The sequence below is a fragment of the Numenius arquata genome, chromosome 19, assembly GCF_964106895.1.
Source record: "Numenius arquata chromosome 19, bNumArq3.hap1.1, whole genome shotgun sequence".
Taxonomy (NCBI): Eukaryota; Metazoa; Chordata; class Aves; order Charadriiformes; family Scolopacidae; genus Numenius; species Numenius arquata.
This window is the reverse complement of record NC_133594.1, coordinates 3,495,587-3,515,259: the sequence shown is the minus strand read 5'-3', so window position 1 is coordinate 3,515,259 and position 19,673 is coordinate 3,495,587. Positions and strand designations below refer to the sequence as shown.

The 19,673-nt window shown below is 47.3% G+C and overlaps 1 protein-coding gene across 1 annotated transcript in view; it reads right to left on the bottom strand.

Annotated features, from left to right (window-relative positions):
- Positions 1–19,673, bottom strand: part of PAPPA (pappalysin 1) — a 180,709-nt gene that overhangs the window by 65,643 nt on the left and 95,393 nt on the right. Inside the window, exon 10 of the mRNA XM_074161106.1 lies at positions 7,001–7,197. Within this exon, the coding sequence (XP_074017207.1) occupies positions 7,001–7,197 (197 nt within the window). The remainder of the gene's footprint in view (positions 1–7,000; positions 7,198–19,673) is intronic.

Here is a 19,673-nt window from a genome sequence, read left to right as displayed (position 1 = left end):
TTCTCTACAGTACACAAAGGGAACACAGTGTACCAGCCCCTGGTACTCACTGTTCTGTTTCCCTTAGATGACTTGCATATGTGCTCTTGAAAAATTATTCTAAAAACTAAGGGGGGGGGGGAGGGGAGTGGCAAGAAAAAACATCCCTTGAGTGTTTGGCAAAATTGCTTGGAATCTCCTCCGACATCTCATTGTGTTCTCTCTGTCCTCCCCTTACACAAATCAGCCGGAGGCTACGACATTGGCCGTGGGGTCTGCTGGTTTACTACTGCCAGGAGCAGAGGAGCACGGGAAGATGTGGGGATGGAAGTGTGAGAGTGGGGGAATCACTGTCCTAGCAGGGAGCCAGCAGCCAGGTGATGGGCAGCATCCCCTTTTCTCCAGCCAGCTCTGGATCAACTTTAAGAGTAACACTCTTTCTCAGCCATCTCTCTGCAGCTGAGTCTTTTCAAGCCAGCCTACCTAGAAACAAAATTTCTCCTTTTATTTTGTCCGAAGACCTCTCCAGAACACTAAGATCATTCCTGAGCAAGAGTCCTGGCACTGATGTTGGCAATCCTCTTTGTAGCATCCCTCACCTTGGTGTGGACCCTTCGCATGTACCACCTCCTCCAATGAGGCACAGGAGCGTTGCAAACACGCAAATAAGGACCAGTGGAGTTCCTTTGGCAGAAGGGTTGCAAAATCCAGCTTTCCCAGCAGCACTGGTGGGAAACAAGAATTCTAGCCACTAAAGCAAGGAGTTGGTAGGACAGTTTTCCAGTCTTTTTGTACTGGGAATGAACAGCCAAACTGTGCACGGATAAAGACTCATTAATTCACAAAAATGTGGATTTAATGACCCCAAACCCCTTCCAGGTCTCTGCTCCCAGACAGTGACTCTGAACAGGCCCTGAACACTTCTCTCTTTATCCAAGATATGAACAGTTCCCTTTCAAGATGTCCTGGACCTGGGGAGGTCTAGGCTCAATAATGTCCAGTGCCTCCAACATCTCTGAAGGACATTGAGGTTTAATTCTCAACAGTTTCTTTACCTTTCTGTGCTGCGGTTTCCACCTCTATTAAATGGAACAGAAACCAAGCACTGTGGCTGCGATAAAGCTTAATTACTCCCTGTACATTGAAAAAATATGAAAAATATCATCACTTAAGCCAAGGAAGGAGCCTGAATTTGCCTGACGGTCAGGGCCACACTCGTGATGCGATTGTCCTGCCTTCAGGCAAAGGACCAAATTGGCTGGTCTGTAGTATCCAGGGGAAAGCTGAAACAAAGACAAAGTTTTGGACCCCCCTGAGCTGACTTTAGACTTGGAGACTCTGTAACCTAAGATGAAGCCTTTTGGTGGATCAGCCAGTAGTGGAAATGAGCTCAGATGCATACAGAAAACCTACATTCCTCTTGCAACAGCCTGTGCACAGTGTCCAGTTCATCTTTTTCCAGAACTGGTCTCTGATCACTCATGGTTCCTCCATTAATGGTTTTTCTTAGTGGGATTCTGCCCTCATCCTCCAGAGATTAGCGGTTCAAAGCCTGGCTCAGCCATAAATAACAGAGACATTTGCAAAGCAAATCATCTTATTAAAAATGGGGATTTTTTTATCCCTCCAACCACAACAAAACTCTTACCGTTGAAGAGCAACAGGACTTGGCCACGAATTGGGAAGTTCAAAAAGGGCCACTTGCAGAGCCGACAGACAGACACCCTCCCTCTTCTCAGCAAGATCACCCCAAAGGAAAGGAATGGCTTCTCCATTAAAAGTTGCAGGTTTCCGCTCTTTCCCACTCCTGTTCAAGATTACTCTATTTGTTGGCTTTGCTGGATCTTTGGGGAATTATCTTCAGTGTTATATTTATTAGACAGAATAAAACTGTGTGGCAGAGAACTTCATCATCTCTCTCTTGAATTTTCTTACGGTATTTTCTTACCACTCTTGGAGCACTTGCTCTACCATGTTGTTTCTTCTAGTATCCAGAATATTTCTGTGCTTCTGTCTTCTCCTTTTGTGGGCAATTTCAGACATACTGCAATTCTAGACATCTTTCTGCTGCTGGTGGAAGAATAGGTTTGTTGCAGGGAGTCTGGATGAGTGCAATTGTGGGAACTGTAATAGGGGCAGGAGGGGGCCTCTGTTTGTGGGAAAGATGTAATAAGAATCCTCTTCCACAACTTCTTACTCCATAGCAGCCCCTGTGGGGTAGCTGGAGGAGAATGGGGTGTGTTTGTAAGTATGGGAACGAAAACGAATCCCAGGATCTGTCTGTGCCCAGCAGCCTCGGGAAAAAGTCCCCTTTCGGTTAACTGTGCCTGAGCTGTGTGGCTTTTTCCATACAGGGGAAACCCAAGCTCAAACAATGGCATAGGGAGAAAACAAATATAGACTAGAACCATAGAATAGTTTGGGTTGGTAGGGACCTTATCTAGTCCAACCCCGCTTCCATAAGCAGGGAGATCTTCAACTAGATCAGGTTGCTCAGAGTCCCATCTAACCTGACCTGGAATGTTTCCAGGGATGGGGCATCTCCCACCTCCCTGGGCAACCTGGGCCAGTGTCTCACCACCCTCATTGCAAAAAATGTCTAGTCTAAATCTTCCCTCTTTTAGTTTAACATCATTACCCCTTGTCCTATCGCAACAGGCCCTGCTAAAAACTTTGTCCCCATCTTTCTTATAAGCCACCTTTAAATTCTGAAAGGTCTCCCTGAGCCTTCTCTTCTCCAGGCTGAACCCCCCCAACTCTCTCAGCCTGACCTCACAGCAGAGAGGCTCCAGCCCTCAGAGCATCTTCGTGGCCTCCTCTGGACTCACTCCACCAGGTCCATGCCCTTCCTGTGCTGAGGACTCCAGAGCTGGACGCAGTGCTCCAGGTGGGGTCTCCCCAGAGCGGAGCAGAAGGCCAGAAACCCCTCCCTCACCCTGCTGGCCACACTTCTTTTGATGCAGCCCAGGAAGCCATTGGCTTTCTGGGTTGCGAGCACACATCGCTGGCTCATGTCCAGCTTTTCATCCACCAGCACCCTCAAATCCTTCTCACCAGGGCTGCTCTCAATCCCTTCATCCCCAGCCTGTATTGATACTGGGGGTTGCCCCGACCCAGGTGCAGGACCCTGCACTTGGCCTTGTTGAACCTCATCAGGTTCACACAGGCCCACTTCTCGAGCCTGTCCAGGTCCCTCAGAATGGCATCCCGACCTGCAGGCACGACACCACACCACTCAGCTTGGTATCGTCTGCAAACTTGCTGAGGGGCGACTCGTTTCCACTATGTCATTGATGAAGATACTGAACAGTACTGGTCCCAGTACAGACCCCTGAGGACACCACCTGTCACTGATCTCCATGTGGACATTGAGCCATTGACCATTACCCTCTGGATGCAACCAGAGGGATGCTTTTACAGTGACCTAATCCATACTGTATGTTCCTGCTTAACAGCCCTCACTGATGCAGCTTCACCGGTGACGGAACAACGGGGATTGTCCGGGTAGGCCACAAGTTGGCTTTTTAAACTCATGTCTTGTCAAGCCCAGGTGTGCTTAACTTGGAATCAGGAGGCCATCTCCTACCCCCTCCTGCTGGTAAGGAGGAGATTGACCCTAGCTGAGTACAAACCAGGCAGGGAAGTAAGTCCCTGGGGACTTCCAATACAGAAAAAATTGCAGCTATTCACAAAAGAGATGAGCCGGAGCCCCCTTTGTCTGTCTGTTTATGCCTACTGGATCTGTCCTTCAGCCAGTATAAATCTGCCCAGTGCTACTGCCTTTTTGTAGTCTTTGCCAGCATACACCAGCTGATGACTTAATGCTAGCATCAATAATCTTTAGCACAAGAAAGGCCCTGAGAAATAAACACTGCTGTAGAAAACCCCACACAACCAGTACATCAACACTGATAATATTTCACTGAGAGTGGATGGCAAGGAGAGGCTGTTTACAAACTCACAGCAAGAGCGTGTAGGGAAAAGAGCAGCCCGAGAGTGTGCAAAGCCCACATTGCTGAATTCCTCCTGCAGTCGACAACAGGTACTGAGCAGCGTCTGCTTCAAGATCTGTGGAGGACGCCAGGTCAGAAATCAAACCGTAAAAATACCCTGCATCGGTGCTCGCGTTTCTGTGCTGGTGCAATGTTGCTGACTGGTCCTCTTTGGCTCTAAATATGATGCTGTCAGTACTGAGAATATTTCTTAATCAGCACTGACGAGTGGCTGCCAGGAAAGTAGAAGTGGCTGTCTATCAGTCTTGCTTCTGGAGAAAGAGCAATTGTTTAAAGGGGGGGGGGCTGTCTGACCTTTGCATTTTTCAAACGTGTATCCCTTCGCCAAGACTGTGTCATTCTTTGTAAGCATTTTGTTGTTCAAAACAAATCTTATACTGTGAACTTTTTTTTTTTTCCCTTCCCTTAGTATGTTGCCATTCAGCAGCCTCATACGAACAAGGGAGGAACCAGCAAGTAAGATCCATCTCAAAATACGAAGCAAGTGCTGGCACCCTACTTCTAAGGAACAACCAGCTCTGCGGAAACGGGCAACGTCTTGAGTGAACAGAGCTGCTGTGGGATGGTCAGTTCGCAGAAGGAACCCTACAATAATAAAGAAGTGTTCTCCAGCTTGTGCTCATCAACAGTCCCCCAACAGTAAACAAGTGCACGCAGGCAGATATGGCTGAGAAACACCACAGTAACAAACCAACCTGCGATGCCCACTCCTCGGAAACTGCCAAGGCAAAACTATGACAGTCGCACAGGGGAACGGGTGCCGAGACATCTAAGGATGAGAAACGTCTTAAATCATGAAGGACATGCTTAAAATGCACCTTGAGAGCGCTGGGGCGATTACAAGTAACAGGGATGGCTAACAAACAGGCAGCTTATGTATTCTGTATATTGCTATGCACTGCACTCAAACATATCTTTCATGGCATTCTTGAGGGGAAGCCAACACAAATGCCACTCTGATTAAGCAGGAAACTACCCAGCAACACCACGAAAAGTTTGCACAACACCAGCAAGCACACAACCTACTCTGAAAGATATCTGGGTGAGGAAAGGTGCTCCTTTCATCAATACAAAAAACCCCCTAAGGCTCAATGCTTGTGCAGATAATGAAGCCAAACATGTTTACACACCAGTGATCATTACACGCAGTGATTAGAGGAGATCTTAGGTTAATTTTCATCTCCGCTAGCTAACAGACTGATGACCTGCCGCCCCACCTAACCTCACTGCAGCGACAAGTCAGGTGCTTTCACAAGCCGACGAGGTTGTCTTGCTCCTGGGGAAAACAAAGACTTTCTCAACATATATGATTAAAAAGGTCAATGAACCCCACGCACTCAAACTGGTGTAATAGGACCAGCTGAGCTAAAGCAAAAATTCCTTTTGCTGGAAGTAAATAGCACACTGTTATCTCCCCAGGGGCCAGGCAATAACAGGAGGCATGTTCCCATTCACTCTGCCAGTGTGCGATACGTTAGTGCTCTGCCTATAAATACAACAGCGTGGTTTTTTTTGCCTTTTTTTTTTTTTTTCTTTAACAAGGCTGTGACAACTTCATCTCATCTGGGTACAACAAAAACGCCTGAGTTGTGGCTACACATCAGGGCTTTCTGCCGTGTGCGCGCGTGGTGGTGTTTCTTCCACCACGGGACCATATGTTACCTCCCCATGGTGTGGCTGTTCCTACCGGTGCCTCAGGAGGAAATCAGGGCAGCTCTCTGTAGGGGCTACACGGGGACAGAGAGCTCGGGGACATACACAGAAAACAGCACCTGAACTGGAGACCGTGGGCTTTGGACTGTCCTACAGTGCAGAGAGCTTGAACGAGAAAGAAGTTATGAAGGCACTGGTAGGGGTCCAGAGGAAAGTTCCTTTTACAGTGTGAAATAATAAATGAGACCATGACAAAAAGGCAATACTGGGCTTGGGATTCTGTCTTGGTACTGTGCCAGCTAACCACGCTTTCTGCATTTCAAACTGACCTGGTCATTAATTTGTTACAGACTTGTGCAATGTGAACAAGGCCAAGTCTCTTGGATAAAGATGTTTTCTCTTGCAAGCCAACTGGAAATGCTTAGCGTTTACTATTCACGGAGAAATCTGCTTGTCCTATCTGTGACACGGCATTCCTCTCGGCACTGCCCACTCCAGACACCTCCCAGATAATTAGACTGTAAGAACAACTTTGCTGCATCAAACCAAAAGTCCACCTAATCCACTGCTCTGTCTCTAGCAAGGGACAAGGGTGGATGCTGAAGGAGGACAGTACGAAGCAGCTTGTCTATATAATGATCCTTTCCTTGCTGTATCCTCTGAAAACCCAACGAAAAGTAATATGGGCTTTCCTGAGTCAGCGGGTTGCATCTGGACTGTTGCATCTGCGTCGTTTACAGCTCTGTTTTCCAGGAATTTCTCTAATGCCTCTCTGAATGTATTTGGATCTAATTCTCTGAAGGAGACAAAATTGTAAAGTTATGGTAACTAGAGCTATTTATGTTACAAAGGAGACATGTAAGAAGGGGGTTAAAGCTAATGAATGGCTTTGGGAATGGAAGGGACCTTTCTCAGAAGAGAACAATAGGGTGCTTTTATGCAACTGGGAGACTGAAAACACAAAACTATTAAAAAAGAAAGAACACTCTTTTGTATTATTAGGCATTAGCCTTCAGAACTCTTAGCCACAAGATAGTACCCAGTGCTGGCTGCAGAGAGCCTGACTGGTCTTTTAGAGGATGACAGTCGAGGAGACTCCTACACAGCTTATTGAATGAAGCAGGCCACAACTTCAGATAGTTTTTAGTTGGATGACTGGAACCGAATTTCAACTCATCACTATCAACCAGGCTCAGAAAGAGGGAAACTGCTGCCAGGAGCCTTCCTTGGTGAAGCGGTGAGTTAACAGGCAGGGTAACATCACACATGAACGCTGACCATCTTGCTATGCTCATGAACGTTGCTCCTCCTGGGCTTTGCTCTCCAAGAGAGGAAAGACAGAATGTTCTCCTTACCTGGGTTGCTGCTGGCTGACCGATGACCACCCATCCTGGACACTGCTGGTCACTGTGATGCGAGACGGAGACGTTGGAAGCCCACTGATCGAGGAAGCCTTTGGGGGTGTAAACGCCACAGTCTTTGATGCTGGTCATTTGCTCAAATTCCTCACAGACTCCATCACCATCGTGGAAATAGCACCTGCTGGGTTCATCTGCCAGGAGAAAGCAGAGAAGAGAAATCACAAAGGACTGGCTACACGTCTGCAATCTAGTTGCCAGGACCTGATAGCATCAGTGGTTGTGTGTCTGCTGGACCAGGTCACTGGGAAGTGAAAGCGTTGGTCACTCCTAGGCAACAGCAAGGTGATTTAAAGAAAGCCAAGCAACAATAGTCAACTTTTGTATTGGGCATCTCCCCCAAGATATTTCCTAATGTAGGAGATTTTCTGCTTATTTTAATCTACCTCCACTTAAAAGGATGGAAACAGAAGAAAGCGGAACTAGAAAATCCATAGAGAGATGATGTGGGTGTTGGCACAATTCCACCAACTTGGTCAGAGGGTCTGGTCTACAATGTTTCCCTTTTTGTTTTTAAAAGATATCTGCAAAACAACGCCACCACCACCAGCAAGTGTGAATTTAGGGATGGCAAAAACTGCCAAGTTCACAGTCGTAGTGACCAAAGGGCCAAACAGCTCTGTTTACCCAAAGAGGAGATAGAGTACACACAGCGCGAGGGTGAGCTTCCCACATACACACGTCGCCTCCACCAACATGACTCAGACTTGACCTGAAAGGATCAAAAGCAGCAGGAGACTTTATTATCCTTGTCCATTTATTCTGTGGCTTCTCTAATGAGACTGCCAACAAAGATGCCAAATTTTTGAGGTTGTTTCTGTAACACTGGCCCATTAAAAACTGAACTGAGATCCATCTACTCTTTTCAAACAGACTGCATAGCAATAATGACTTTCAGTCATTAGAGTACTCTGTGAAATGGAAACCTTTGACCTGTTGGTATCCTATTTTGTATTGTATTATCATTGCCAGTCCCCAGAGGTATCCAGTTCTGACAGCCTGTTGTATTTTTGTCTGGCAAATAAGCCTGCTGAAAAAACGGTAGGAAATTAGCCAGAGCTGCTCGCTGGACTGATGGAAACGATCCCTGAGGAGAGTCCTGTCGGTAGCATTGGACTATCTCAAGCTAGGTGTCAGAAAATCCAACGGCCGCTCAATTTTGAGCTACTTCCAAACTACTAAATCCCCTGTTTATTTTTCCTCCTAGTTTACACAGTGAAATACCATCATGAGCCAGAAAAAAAATCAGTTTATTGCAATTCAATTATTTAATGACTTTCACTCCTTCTCCCCTCCCTTCCTCCCAATCCCCCGTGCAAAATTCCAGGTCCTTAAGAGAGTGTGAGCTTGAAAGAATGGAGAATTCTATCAGGGAAGAAGGTCATTACGGTTTCACTTTATCACGACCTCTGCAGCCAACTTGTGTACGTGGATGAGTGGGGGGAACTCTGTGTTTGCTGGGCCAGTGCTCTGAGCTGGCGAGAAGGAGCCAGCATGAATCTGGAAGCCATTCAGCTGCACGAGCGCAGCGAATATTCCCGGGGTGGCCAAACTTCTTGACCCTACATGTCTCATCTTAAAATCTTCATATGGCTGGGAGCCACCAAACATATACCACACACCTCGAAGAGCTGGGAGGAGGAGCGCTTGGGAGAGTGCTTCACAGACAAAAAGATGACAATGGCTCCCCGGGGTGTCCCATTACTGGGGTGGATGTGCAGATGGGCCCTAAGGCAACCCAGCAGTGCTGGCCCCAGCGGCCTCCCACGGCCGGATTGCCCAACAGCCCCGTTGCCAGCAGGGCCCTGCTACTCCTCGTCTGATAGCGACCCAGCTGGGAATGGAACGTGTGCTTGAACTGCTCATGAACTGTAGGAGCCCCCAGAGCCCCAGTTTGGATACCCCTGTAACGTACCTTGTTTCTCTGTGGGGACTATCAATGGTGGCATGGTGCTACACCGGCGTGGCTTGTTCATCCCTGGGAGAGACACGCTCCATGTCTGGCCACCTCAAGGAAGGGGCAGAGCCAGTGTGTAATTGTGACAGCCATGGAGACAAGCTCTTGGTTCCCCCACCTTATCCTCCTGTATCCCTCGTTCTGCTCTGCAGAGACGTATCAAAGTGTAGGCAAACTCTCTGCTGTGCCCAAGAACAGCGGGGTGAAGCTCCTCACCCGCCTCAGAGCACCATGTCCCATTTTGAGCGAGAGTCCCAGCAGAAATCTCTGAGAAATATTCAGCTCTGGAAAGACTGTGGTCAGCAATCAAAAAATCCTCAAAAACAAATCCCAAACATATGAAAATACGTATTTTTGGAAAAAAGGGTTTCCTTGTCATTTTATGAAAAGAAGCTTATTTCTGGGAAAAGGGGAAAAAAAAGAATCATAGAATCATAGAATCATCTGGGCCGGAAGGGACCTTCAAAGGTCATCTAGTCCGACGCCCCCCGCAGTCAGCGGGGACAACCCCAACTAGACCAGGTTGCCCAGGGCCTCGTTGAGCCTCACCTTGAATGTCTCCAGGGAAGGGCCTCAACCACCTCCCTGGGCAACCTGTTCCAGTGTTCCACCACCCTCATGGTAAAGAACTTATTCCTAATGTCTAATCTAAATCTGCTTTTTTCCAGTTTAAAGCCATTACCCCTTGTTCTGTCATTGCCGGCCTTTGTAAACAGACCCTCCCCAGCCTTTCTGTAGCCCCCCTCAGGCACTGGAAGGTTGAGAAAGGGAAAAGACCTACCGTATTAAAAACACCCAACCTTCAGCCTACAAACACCCGCACAGTCAGATACGCACGTACAGTGAAACACCGGTACCCAACCGCATCCCGCTGCACACCCCCGCTGACAGAGACACTGACACACCAACACTCGTACGCTCTCTTTACACACACCCCCCCGGCGCAGCCCCCCCACCGGTGCAGACACACACCCAGAAACTCACAGCCTAATTGTAGGCGCGCGTGTTTGGCCAGTGTTTCCCCGGCCTTCCCGAAGCGCTGACTTATTTCCACGACCGGCACTGAAGTAAGCACAACATTTATATAGCAACATACTCCTGCACTGGCTCCAAGTGTTCCCTCCTAATGCGATGATAAACGTAATGGGCTTCTGATAAGATCATGTGTTTGGGATAAAAGAATACTCAAGACCTACTCCAATCCGATGACTTAATTCATACTCACGTGGATGGGAAGGCAGCCTGTGACTCGCTGTGATCCAGGCCAGCGTGTGAGCCGAACAGAGGCTAATTTGTTCCTGATTATGCTTAAGACCCCAATAAATCTGTCTGCTCGGAGTCTGCAAAACCCGAGGGAGGAACCGAATGGAGAGACTGAGATGTCTGAATTAAATGGAGACTGCCTAAATGATTAACAAAGTCTTACTGAACTGCAATGTCAGGAGCTCCTCGGCCGTGCCGCTCCGGGAGGGTGACAGCACCCTGCCCTCCGTCGCAGCGTGGGCTCGCTGGCTGGAGGACACCCAGGTTCAGTACCCGCTTGCTTTTGTGTGCTTTGAAAAATGATGGGGAAAGTGGCTTTACAACCCTAGTTATCTTTTAAGGAAGATCTCCAAGTCCTACTACTGACACGCCATCCTGAAGCATGCAATGCCATGCTTAGAGGGGAGCGCTGGTGAGAAGAGGGGAAGACCTTTCTTGCCCATGAGCTTCCTACTTCCGAGTGATGGCAAAAGGAGAGACTTTTTTGAATCCTGCCCAAACACTGGTGAGGGGAATGATGAGGGCATCAACCTATGACAGCCTAGTGTGGTGCATCACTGGGTGGACTGCCAAGAAGCAGCAGAGACTCTTTCTTAGAAACATAGAACGGTTAGAATTGGAAGGGACCTTAAAGATCATCCAGTCCCACCCCCCTGCCATGGGCAGAGACACCTCCCACCAGACCAGGTTGCTCAAAGCCCCCTCCAACCTGGTCTTGAACACTTCCAGGGACGGAGTAGCCACAGCTTCTCTGGGCAACCTGGGCCAGTGTCTCACCACCCTCACAGTAAAGAATTTCTTTCTAGTATCTAATTTCAATCTCCCCTCTTTCAATTTAAAACCATTACTCCGCATCCTATCACTACATTCCCTGATAAAGAGTCCCTTCCTCAGGTATGGAGCACCAGCTCCGACTCCTGATTCTCACTGTGGTCGTGGATGCTTGGTAGGTTACACATGAGGCTTCACATTTTCATAAGCAAAGTGAAGAACGACCAGATTGTTTCTTCCTACGATTGCCCTCACAAAATAAAACCTAACAGGCTTCTTCCCTTTCCACAGTGGTGTGAACACAGCTCAGTTAAATCCGTAGAGTCCTACAGGCTCAAAGCCGGGGACGGCACTGTCAGGAGTGGTGTATTTCTAAGAAGCAGTAGCTAACCTCTTTATTTCCATAATGCTGCAAAATGCCTTTTCCACTCTCTTCTCAACTACTGTGACATGAAATGCATCTAGGGCCTTGGTAATACGAGCTAATTTTTGTCTCCACAGAGGTCTATAAGCTCCCAAGACCTGGTGAAGGTCACAGTGACGTATTGGTCATGTATGACGTGCATCACGGACTACATTCAGCAACACTGTGGACTTCTCACTTCAAAGTTGAATCTGGTTTGAAGGAGATAGGAAAGAAGGGAACATGAAGGAAATCTGATACTTGTCCTCAAGGAAAAATGTCTTCAAAAAATTAAAAAGCCGTTGCCTGGAAATCCAGCTTAAATCTAGAACAGTAAAATGTCTGCAGGCATAGCAACTGGCAGCAGGAGACAGTGTCTCTGGGGGATTGACAGCAGATGCTGAAGGATCCCGAGCTGAACTCGTGAAACATGTATTCGTTCAGGCAGCCCAAGCTCCTTTTCCGTGACAAAGTTCTTCGTGAAGGCACAAAAATGTTGGGGCTAAACCCTCTTGCCCTTGCTTTGGAAAAAGGCAGTCTCCGGTTCAGCAAAGGTTTGTGACATCTGGGAATCCCTGAATGCTCCGTGGCAGCCGTCAACCCGGAGAAGGGAGCTTTGTTGGGGAAACAGATTGGCAAGACCTGGTCTGCTCACTATTGCAGTTGGGCTTCAAGATCCCGAACGATCTTGGGGCTCTTGTGTGCTGCACCAGAAAATGAAGCAAACTCCATTTCTCCTTGCTTCGTAAGATGTCCAAGCATGGTTGCAAAAGGCAGCCTTTTGTCTTGAAATACAAGCCCCTCCTCTGGGGTTCAGAAATGAAAGGATGCACAAGGTAAGGCAGAGGGTTTCCAGGGCCCCTGGGAAGAGCCTCCCAGACCAGCTCTGGATGAGCAGGTAACTCCCCCTCCCAGTCACCTGCTCAAAGCCAGGTCAGAAAGTCACCAGTGAAATAAGTCTGGTTGAGATCAGGAAGCAGACATTCAGGATACGCACTTATCTGTGATAGGCAGCCTTCCACCTCATTAAGGAAAAAAAAAAAAAAGGAGATAAATTCAAAGGATCCAATTCATAGCAGAGGGCACATCCTCCAACGAGGCTTTTAATGTCCAAGCCCATGGTCAAAGTGCTGGGGACAGACACTTGGGGCAGCTTCCTGTTTTCAGCTAGAACCCAGTGACTGGCATCAGCATAGTCTTCTTTTGTGCAATAAGCACTATTTTTTTAAAAGGCCAGACAAAAAAAAAAAAGGAGTATTTTTAAGCTCAGCTGTTTACTTAGGGATGCTTCCAACTATAACAAGCCTCATGCCACATAACTATTTGTCCGAAAAAAAAAAAAGAAAAGAGGAAAAAAAGGGGGAACAAAAATGCAGAAGCATTGTCTCAGAGTAACAAATTCTTGGAACAGGGTGAACTTTGCATTTTAACCCCTGGAAGGTCTGCCCAGAGGTGTTCAGGCCTTTTTGGACACAGCGAGGGCCAAATCACAGGCTCACCAAAGTCAGCAACTTCTGCAGAAACCTGATTTTACCAGGGCATCACTCAATCGGCATCTCCAGCACCGCTGTTTGCGTTCGCAGATGAGAAGAACCGTATCCAGAGGTTTCTATCACAAAAGGAGAAATAATTCCACTGCAGATCACATGAACCCGGCGGCTGAGCGATCGCAGAACCTGCTCCATTTATTTCTACGGGTGTTTCACCTTTGGCTTCAGTGGGAAGAGAGCGAATAACGTGGCCTGCTTCCAGGATATCTGCTAATCTCTTCTTTAATATTGAAGAAGCCAGAGACAGAGATATTTCCTGCTACAGCAAAATATTCGAGAGATATTTTCCTTCCTGGATATTCTGATTTGAAAAGAGGAAAACCATTACACAGAGCTTGGGCAGGCCTTTCCGAATAAAGTTGCATATCAATAAATTGTGACGTTTTCCTTCAATGAAATAAAACAGACACCTTGGAAACGAAGGCAACGCTGGTGTTGCAATCTGCTGCGGAACATCCAGGGGCCTCGCAGGAGGCTTTTTTTTTTTTTCCGTACAATATGACAATCATGTCTGAGCATCCCCTGAACCGAGCGGGCTGGCATAATGCATTTGCGGAGCGCGGCTCCCTGGTAATTCAGCTGCTTCGTGGAAATACATTCCTGGGCTGGTTCTTTGTCTGGCGTGACTCGGCTCATCGGTATGATATAGCGGTCGGAGCACAATAATTATGCAATTGATCTGCGTGCTGCAGACAGATACAATTACAGCTCCCTCCCAGAGCCCGGCATTGAAATTTGATATTTCACCTCCAAGAACACGAGCCTTTGTCACTTAAGCGAAAGGGTATTTTCCATCGCTGGCAGTGGTAGTAAGACCTTATCTGCTCTGCGTCCAGCCAACGGGAGCCAACGTGGCCTCTCCCCAGTCCCGGGCAACCAGGCGTGTTATAAAGGCACTACAACACGTGCCCTTTTCCCACCTAATCTTGTTTCCCTCCCTGGGTGGTTGGATAAATCAGAAAAGCGGCGCTGAGACTATTCCAATATTCCCTCAGACTTACCCAGGTTTATAAGCTAAAACTGGAGACTGTTGAACTGAAACTCTCGAGGCTTCTGCCACACAAGGCAGCAACTTCTATGACCACCAGAAGGGTGCCCATGGCCAGCATGGACCTTCTTGAGACCTGGCCCACGTGTTGGGAGGCTGGGAAGGAGCCCGAGAGAAAAAACCCACTGATGTCATTCACCAAGGAAAAAAAAAAAACCTCCTTGTTTGTGCGTGTGGTTGGCCGTTATTGCAAAGGAAGGTCTTGTGCTCAGCATCACCCTCTAAGCACAGCAAGTTGCTGTTGAGTCACAGAGGATGCTCTAAGGAGGGAAGTGTGACCAGCCGTGGAAGCCCCTCTGATCCACGGAGAGTAATGCGTGAGGGATGCAACAAGCAAAGGAGTAATTCTTCTGCTGGGCTCTCATTGTAGCTGTGTCCTAAAAACCAAAGCTGGATTGAGCTGGGCTGGAGTCACTGGCCTAGGGAAAAATGCAGGCAAATACCACTCCAGCCCACATTCTCCCCCACAAAAAAGCATCTGTCCTTTGTATTTCGCTGCCTGAGATGCCTGCTCTCTCTGCTCTGCGGCTCAGCTGGCCCTGCTAAGATTGCACTATTAATGATGACAGTCTGAAAATCACTTTAAGAGACTTTACGACGATGCTGTGATTATTAACTTGCCAAATGAGTGCTTAGACATTTTAGAACATGTAGCCACACTCCCATGAGTTGGAGGAAACAGTCAGCTTCAAAGTATTTGCCTTAAGCTGAAGAACTCACACAAATATCATCCGAATAGCCCCGGCCAGTAAATTCATTGCTATTTGCTATGAAATTCTGCTAGAGAACCTCAGCTTCTTTATCAACAGCGATCCTCTTTCCCAAGCTCCTCGCTCAATGCTCTAGCCTTATTGAAGCCCTGTGAGATGCTGAGCTTCTCTTGCAAGGTGGCTGGGTTTCTCCCATGCTGTTGTTCTGCTGAAAGCCCTCGGCGGGGTCAGCCAAGGCCTATTTAACACTGGTGAAAGAAGGCGAAATCGCCCTTAGCTGCTGTGTGGGGGCCACGGCGTCGGCAGTCAAAGCTGTGTTCCTGGGCAGGGGTCTGCGGAAGGGAAGGGGCGGGGGGGGAGAGGACGGGAGCAGGGCGCGCTCTCAAAGCATGCCCACAATGAATATGGATGGTCATCCATCAATTTATTTTAAGCACATTACTTCTCTGTCAGAAAGGGGGAAAAAAAAAAAAAAAAAAAAGGAAAAAGAAAGAAAGGAAAGAAAAGACATATAAAATTAGGTTTGTGTCACTCATTTAACACTGCAATTTCCCTAGAGGATTATGCACCAAACAGAGATAGCAAGCTCATGAATATTAATCATTTCCCTGAATGCAATGCAGCCCGCCAAACAATAAGATTAGGGGAAAGTGCTATGCTTAATTTATGGATAATGGGAGAGGTAAAGGATAGAGCTCCCACAAAGGTAAGGCTCACAGCTGGAGGGAGAGGCCTCTCAGGAGGGGAAGGACAGATCCAGATTTGTAAGGTAGCAAAAAAAAACATTTGAGGCCAAGCAGGAGCAAAAGGAAAGGTGTTTAAGGATCATTGTCAAATTAAAATCATACTTCTCCCTGAACAACCACTGGCGGCTAATGCTTCGAGCGTGCCAGAAATCGGTGGTAAATTCAAGAGCTAGATATATTTATTTTCTCTTTTCCTCTCCTCTGTGCCTTTTCTTTGTATTTTACCTCCCCGAGGCCCTGATCCAACAAACCGCGGAGACGTGTGTCTAACCTGAAACATTCACGCTCTTCGGTGGGACCGCTCACATGTGGAAGTCGGCGGAAGCGCTGCCCTGCGTTGCTGTGAAAAGGCTTTAGCCAAGAGTCCCTTATAAGCGAAGGAGATAAAGCGCAGCAATAATAACACCAATAAGATGCGACTGAAACCCCCATAAATTACCAGCCAAACTTCAGGCTAGATAGAAGTTCTGAAGCTACTTCCCAGCTGTGTTTCAATGTGTCTATCAGGCTTTACTCATCTCTTTTCATATTGCCTCCTCTCCCCCTCCCTTCTTTTTTATTGATCTCTGCATCTTTTTTATTATATCCTTCTCTTTCTTCAGCGCTGGCGAGCTAAATCAATGCATAATGCACATCACACTCAACAAAAGGAATGCAAATGAAAGCAGGGCTCTTTTTCAGTGTCCGCACATATATCTCGATGCGTGTGTACGAGGTTGGTGTGTGGGAGAGTGCAGACCAAGGACAAGGTGCTCAGCTGCTTGTTAGACACCCATTTCTCATCGGTCCGGTGGGAACGGACCAAGTCCTAGAAAGCTCTGGGTTCCCACAACTGCAAATCATAACTCTTCTGACTGGGGCCTGTTTTACCCAGGACACATCGGCTTGAACTTGGCCGAGATCCCCAGTAATCGCAAAAAAATCAGTTATCCCGGGAGTAATCAAGAGCAAGGTGAAAGAAAAGCAGCCAAGAGGTAGGAGAGGGGTGCATCAGTCACAGCGGACACCACTTTGATTCGCTTGTCTCCTACAAATCAAAAAGCAAAGTGAAACTTTCCCTCGCGGGACCAAATCCTGTGCAGAGAAGATAAAATATGCAAAATCCGCTATGCAAAGGGGGGAAGAAAGAAAAACCAGTCGAGATGATAAATTTCAGGATGGGGAAGGATGAGTGTACCGCAGAACTTAAAAAAGGAGCGCTGCCAGATGCTTTCATTAATTAATTAATTAATCTCACTGTCGCTCTTCGGCATGTTGCAGGAAGAAAACGCTATTAATCTTATCTGTTTTCTGTTACTCGGCTTTGTGTTCAGCGAAGGCCAGGACAGCCTGACAGTAAGACCACACAGTTTTCTTCCCTGCCTCCCTCCTTCCGTCCCCCGCACCCCTCCTCCTGGGGCAGAGCAGATTGATCCACTGTTATCTGATTAGAGAGGAAAGGAGGAGGGAAAACAAAACCCAGGGAAAAAAAAATAATAAGGGTCTAATTTTATTACAGGCACTAGCGCAAAGTGTCTTGAGAGCCTTGTGCCATTTATTCCAAGGGAAGTTGGACTAATTAAAAAACCCCATAAAGCTCATGATCCTAAAAGGCAAAGGGAGCAGGAGAGGCCGAGGGACACCTGCAAACGGGCTGCCTCCATCCTTGGAGATAGCCAGAGCACAGCTGGACACGGCCCTGAGCAACGTGCTCCAAATTTGAAGCTAGATCTCACTTTGAAGTTGGCCCTCCTCGGCCCAGAGACCTCCAGAGACTCCTTCCAACCTAAATTATTCTGTGATTCATGGCTCTAAATCTAAAGCTTGATGGTGTTTGCAGGCTCTGTTGTATTTTTCTTCTACCAAGTGAGGTGACTTGCGCGGTTTCTGCTTTGGAAGGAAGAAGCCCAAGGCTTTGCTATCGAACCTCCTGCTATGGAACCCCCCCGAGGACCCCCCTTCAGCCCTGCCTCCGCAAACAAAATGTTTAGCGATTATTTTCAGCCATGTGGGACCCAATCCTGCAGACAATTTGTGACAAGCATTGCATTCACTGTTGTGGTTAGATTTGCTGAAGTCTCAAGAATGCCTTGTGGTAGTTCAGAAACATGCCTGGAAGGAAGCATTTGCAAGATCAAACCCTGAGGCCCCCAATTCAGCAAAGCCTCTGAACATGTGTTTGAGGCTCGCTGAATTCTTTGCTGAAGGGGAGTCTCTAAAAGAGGCTCTAAAGAGCTACATAATACAACAAGAACATCACTGCAAAAATAACACTGTCTGAAATAATTACTTGTTGTCCTACAGGATTATAACATGTGTTAGCCTTGTAAACATGGAAATAAATTACACTTATTTTTCTTTGCTCCTCAAAGAGGGACCCAAGCATTCTGCATTTTCCAAGAAAATACCCCACCAGTCTCAAAGAAGACTTTTGTTGGGGTAAAGGCAGAGGATCCGGTCTGATATTATTAGATTATGGAGAATGCTGAATTTCTGCTCTTTTTAATTGTTATTTCTTGTGTAATGCGTACACTTGCTTCCCCAACATCTTTATGTTTTCTAGTGAGATTCTAATGTTTGATGTATTAAACCAGAATACAAGTCTGCATCTTTCATTTGTCTGAAAGATTACCAGCAGTTTCTCTCCAGCTCTTAATCTCCTAATTCTTGGTGGTCCAGCACCCATAAGAGCCAACAGGGCTTGTTTCGCAGGAATTACCTTCTCTGAACCCTTCCCAGGGACTTGATGAAGACAGTGTTTGCCCCAAAACAGCAGCAGCTGATCCACCCTCGCAGACCCCGAACACACACTGAGGCCATTCACCGCCACAGCATTAGCACCACCACAACTGTAAAGTCACGCAACAAAACATTTCCAAGGTCTGGGTCCATGCATCTTTCCACTCATTCAGTTAATTTGATTCATCTAAGTGAATCCCCATGAACAACTGAATTTGATTTTATTCGCTTTGTAATCCAGGACCTGTGCAAAACCATGAACTTCCAAAGCCCATGACAAACAAACAAACTTCTTACCTCTGGAATTCCCCTTGCCTTTTCAACACAAGCAAATCTGAAAAATCACTTCCTCTGTAATGTGCAGAACAAGCTGTGCGCATGTTTTAGTTGCTTCATTTTCTAATCATATTGCTGCCAGGCAGGCTTTTTCCACACTCAACCAGCCCTGTTGCTGACACCAGAGATGAAGATGTTCCCAGGCATGAAGCAGGCTCCTGCACTCACCTGGCAGGACACTGTGTGGTCCAAGGCTTGGGACACCCCCTCTCGGTCCTGTCCATGGACTTATTTGGCTCATGATGCAGTTCCTGCCCAGCCCACACAACCCCGTTTCCTTGAGAACTGGTGTAGACAGGGGAGGACCTGGGACATCTCCTAACTCAACGCTGGGAAGCGGCCAAAGTACAGACCTGGATCAAGGAGCTCAGACCTGCTGCTGAGCAGGGTGATACAGATGCAAACACACAGCTCCAACCCAAAGCCTTGCTGGAACCAGCCTCGCATTACGCCTGACTTCTGGAGAACCCAAAACATTTGCATGAGTGTTTATATCGCTTTCAAAATATTATGACTAATATCTTTCAGTGCTTGAGGCTCTAAGGCAGCGAGTAACTTGAAACACAAACGTAACTTCAAGACCACCAATAGTCACAATTAGCCTTGACCATAAACACTCTCAGGTTTCAATACAGCAATTTACATATGCAAATATGTAAATAAGTACATCACCAAATCAGGCCTCAAGTCCCATAGCGTGGGATGCTGAAGTAAAAACGTAGCCATTACGAGGAGACGAGCAGTCCTCAGCTTACCACCCAAGGGAAACATGGTGCCTGTGAGGTCCTATATACATTGCTCCAGGCACAAGAGATAACCATCCCTTTGCCAAAAAGAGCAAATTTCAGCCTTGCCAACATTAAATTATCTGCTCAGGACTGACGCCCCGAGCTGAAGACGTGGGATCACTAGATGGGACAGAGTATTTGCTTGGTCAGTCCAGATAAGGAATCTCGTATCATCCCTTTGGGAAAAAGCCGACCCTTTATAAACATTAACTTGGGTTTCAGCAGCTCTGTGTGTTTCACCCTTCCCCAGACCTCGCTGAGCCCTGCTTGGGAATTGTAACCCCACAAGGCAGGGCTACCCCACAGAAAGCACAGCATAA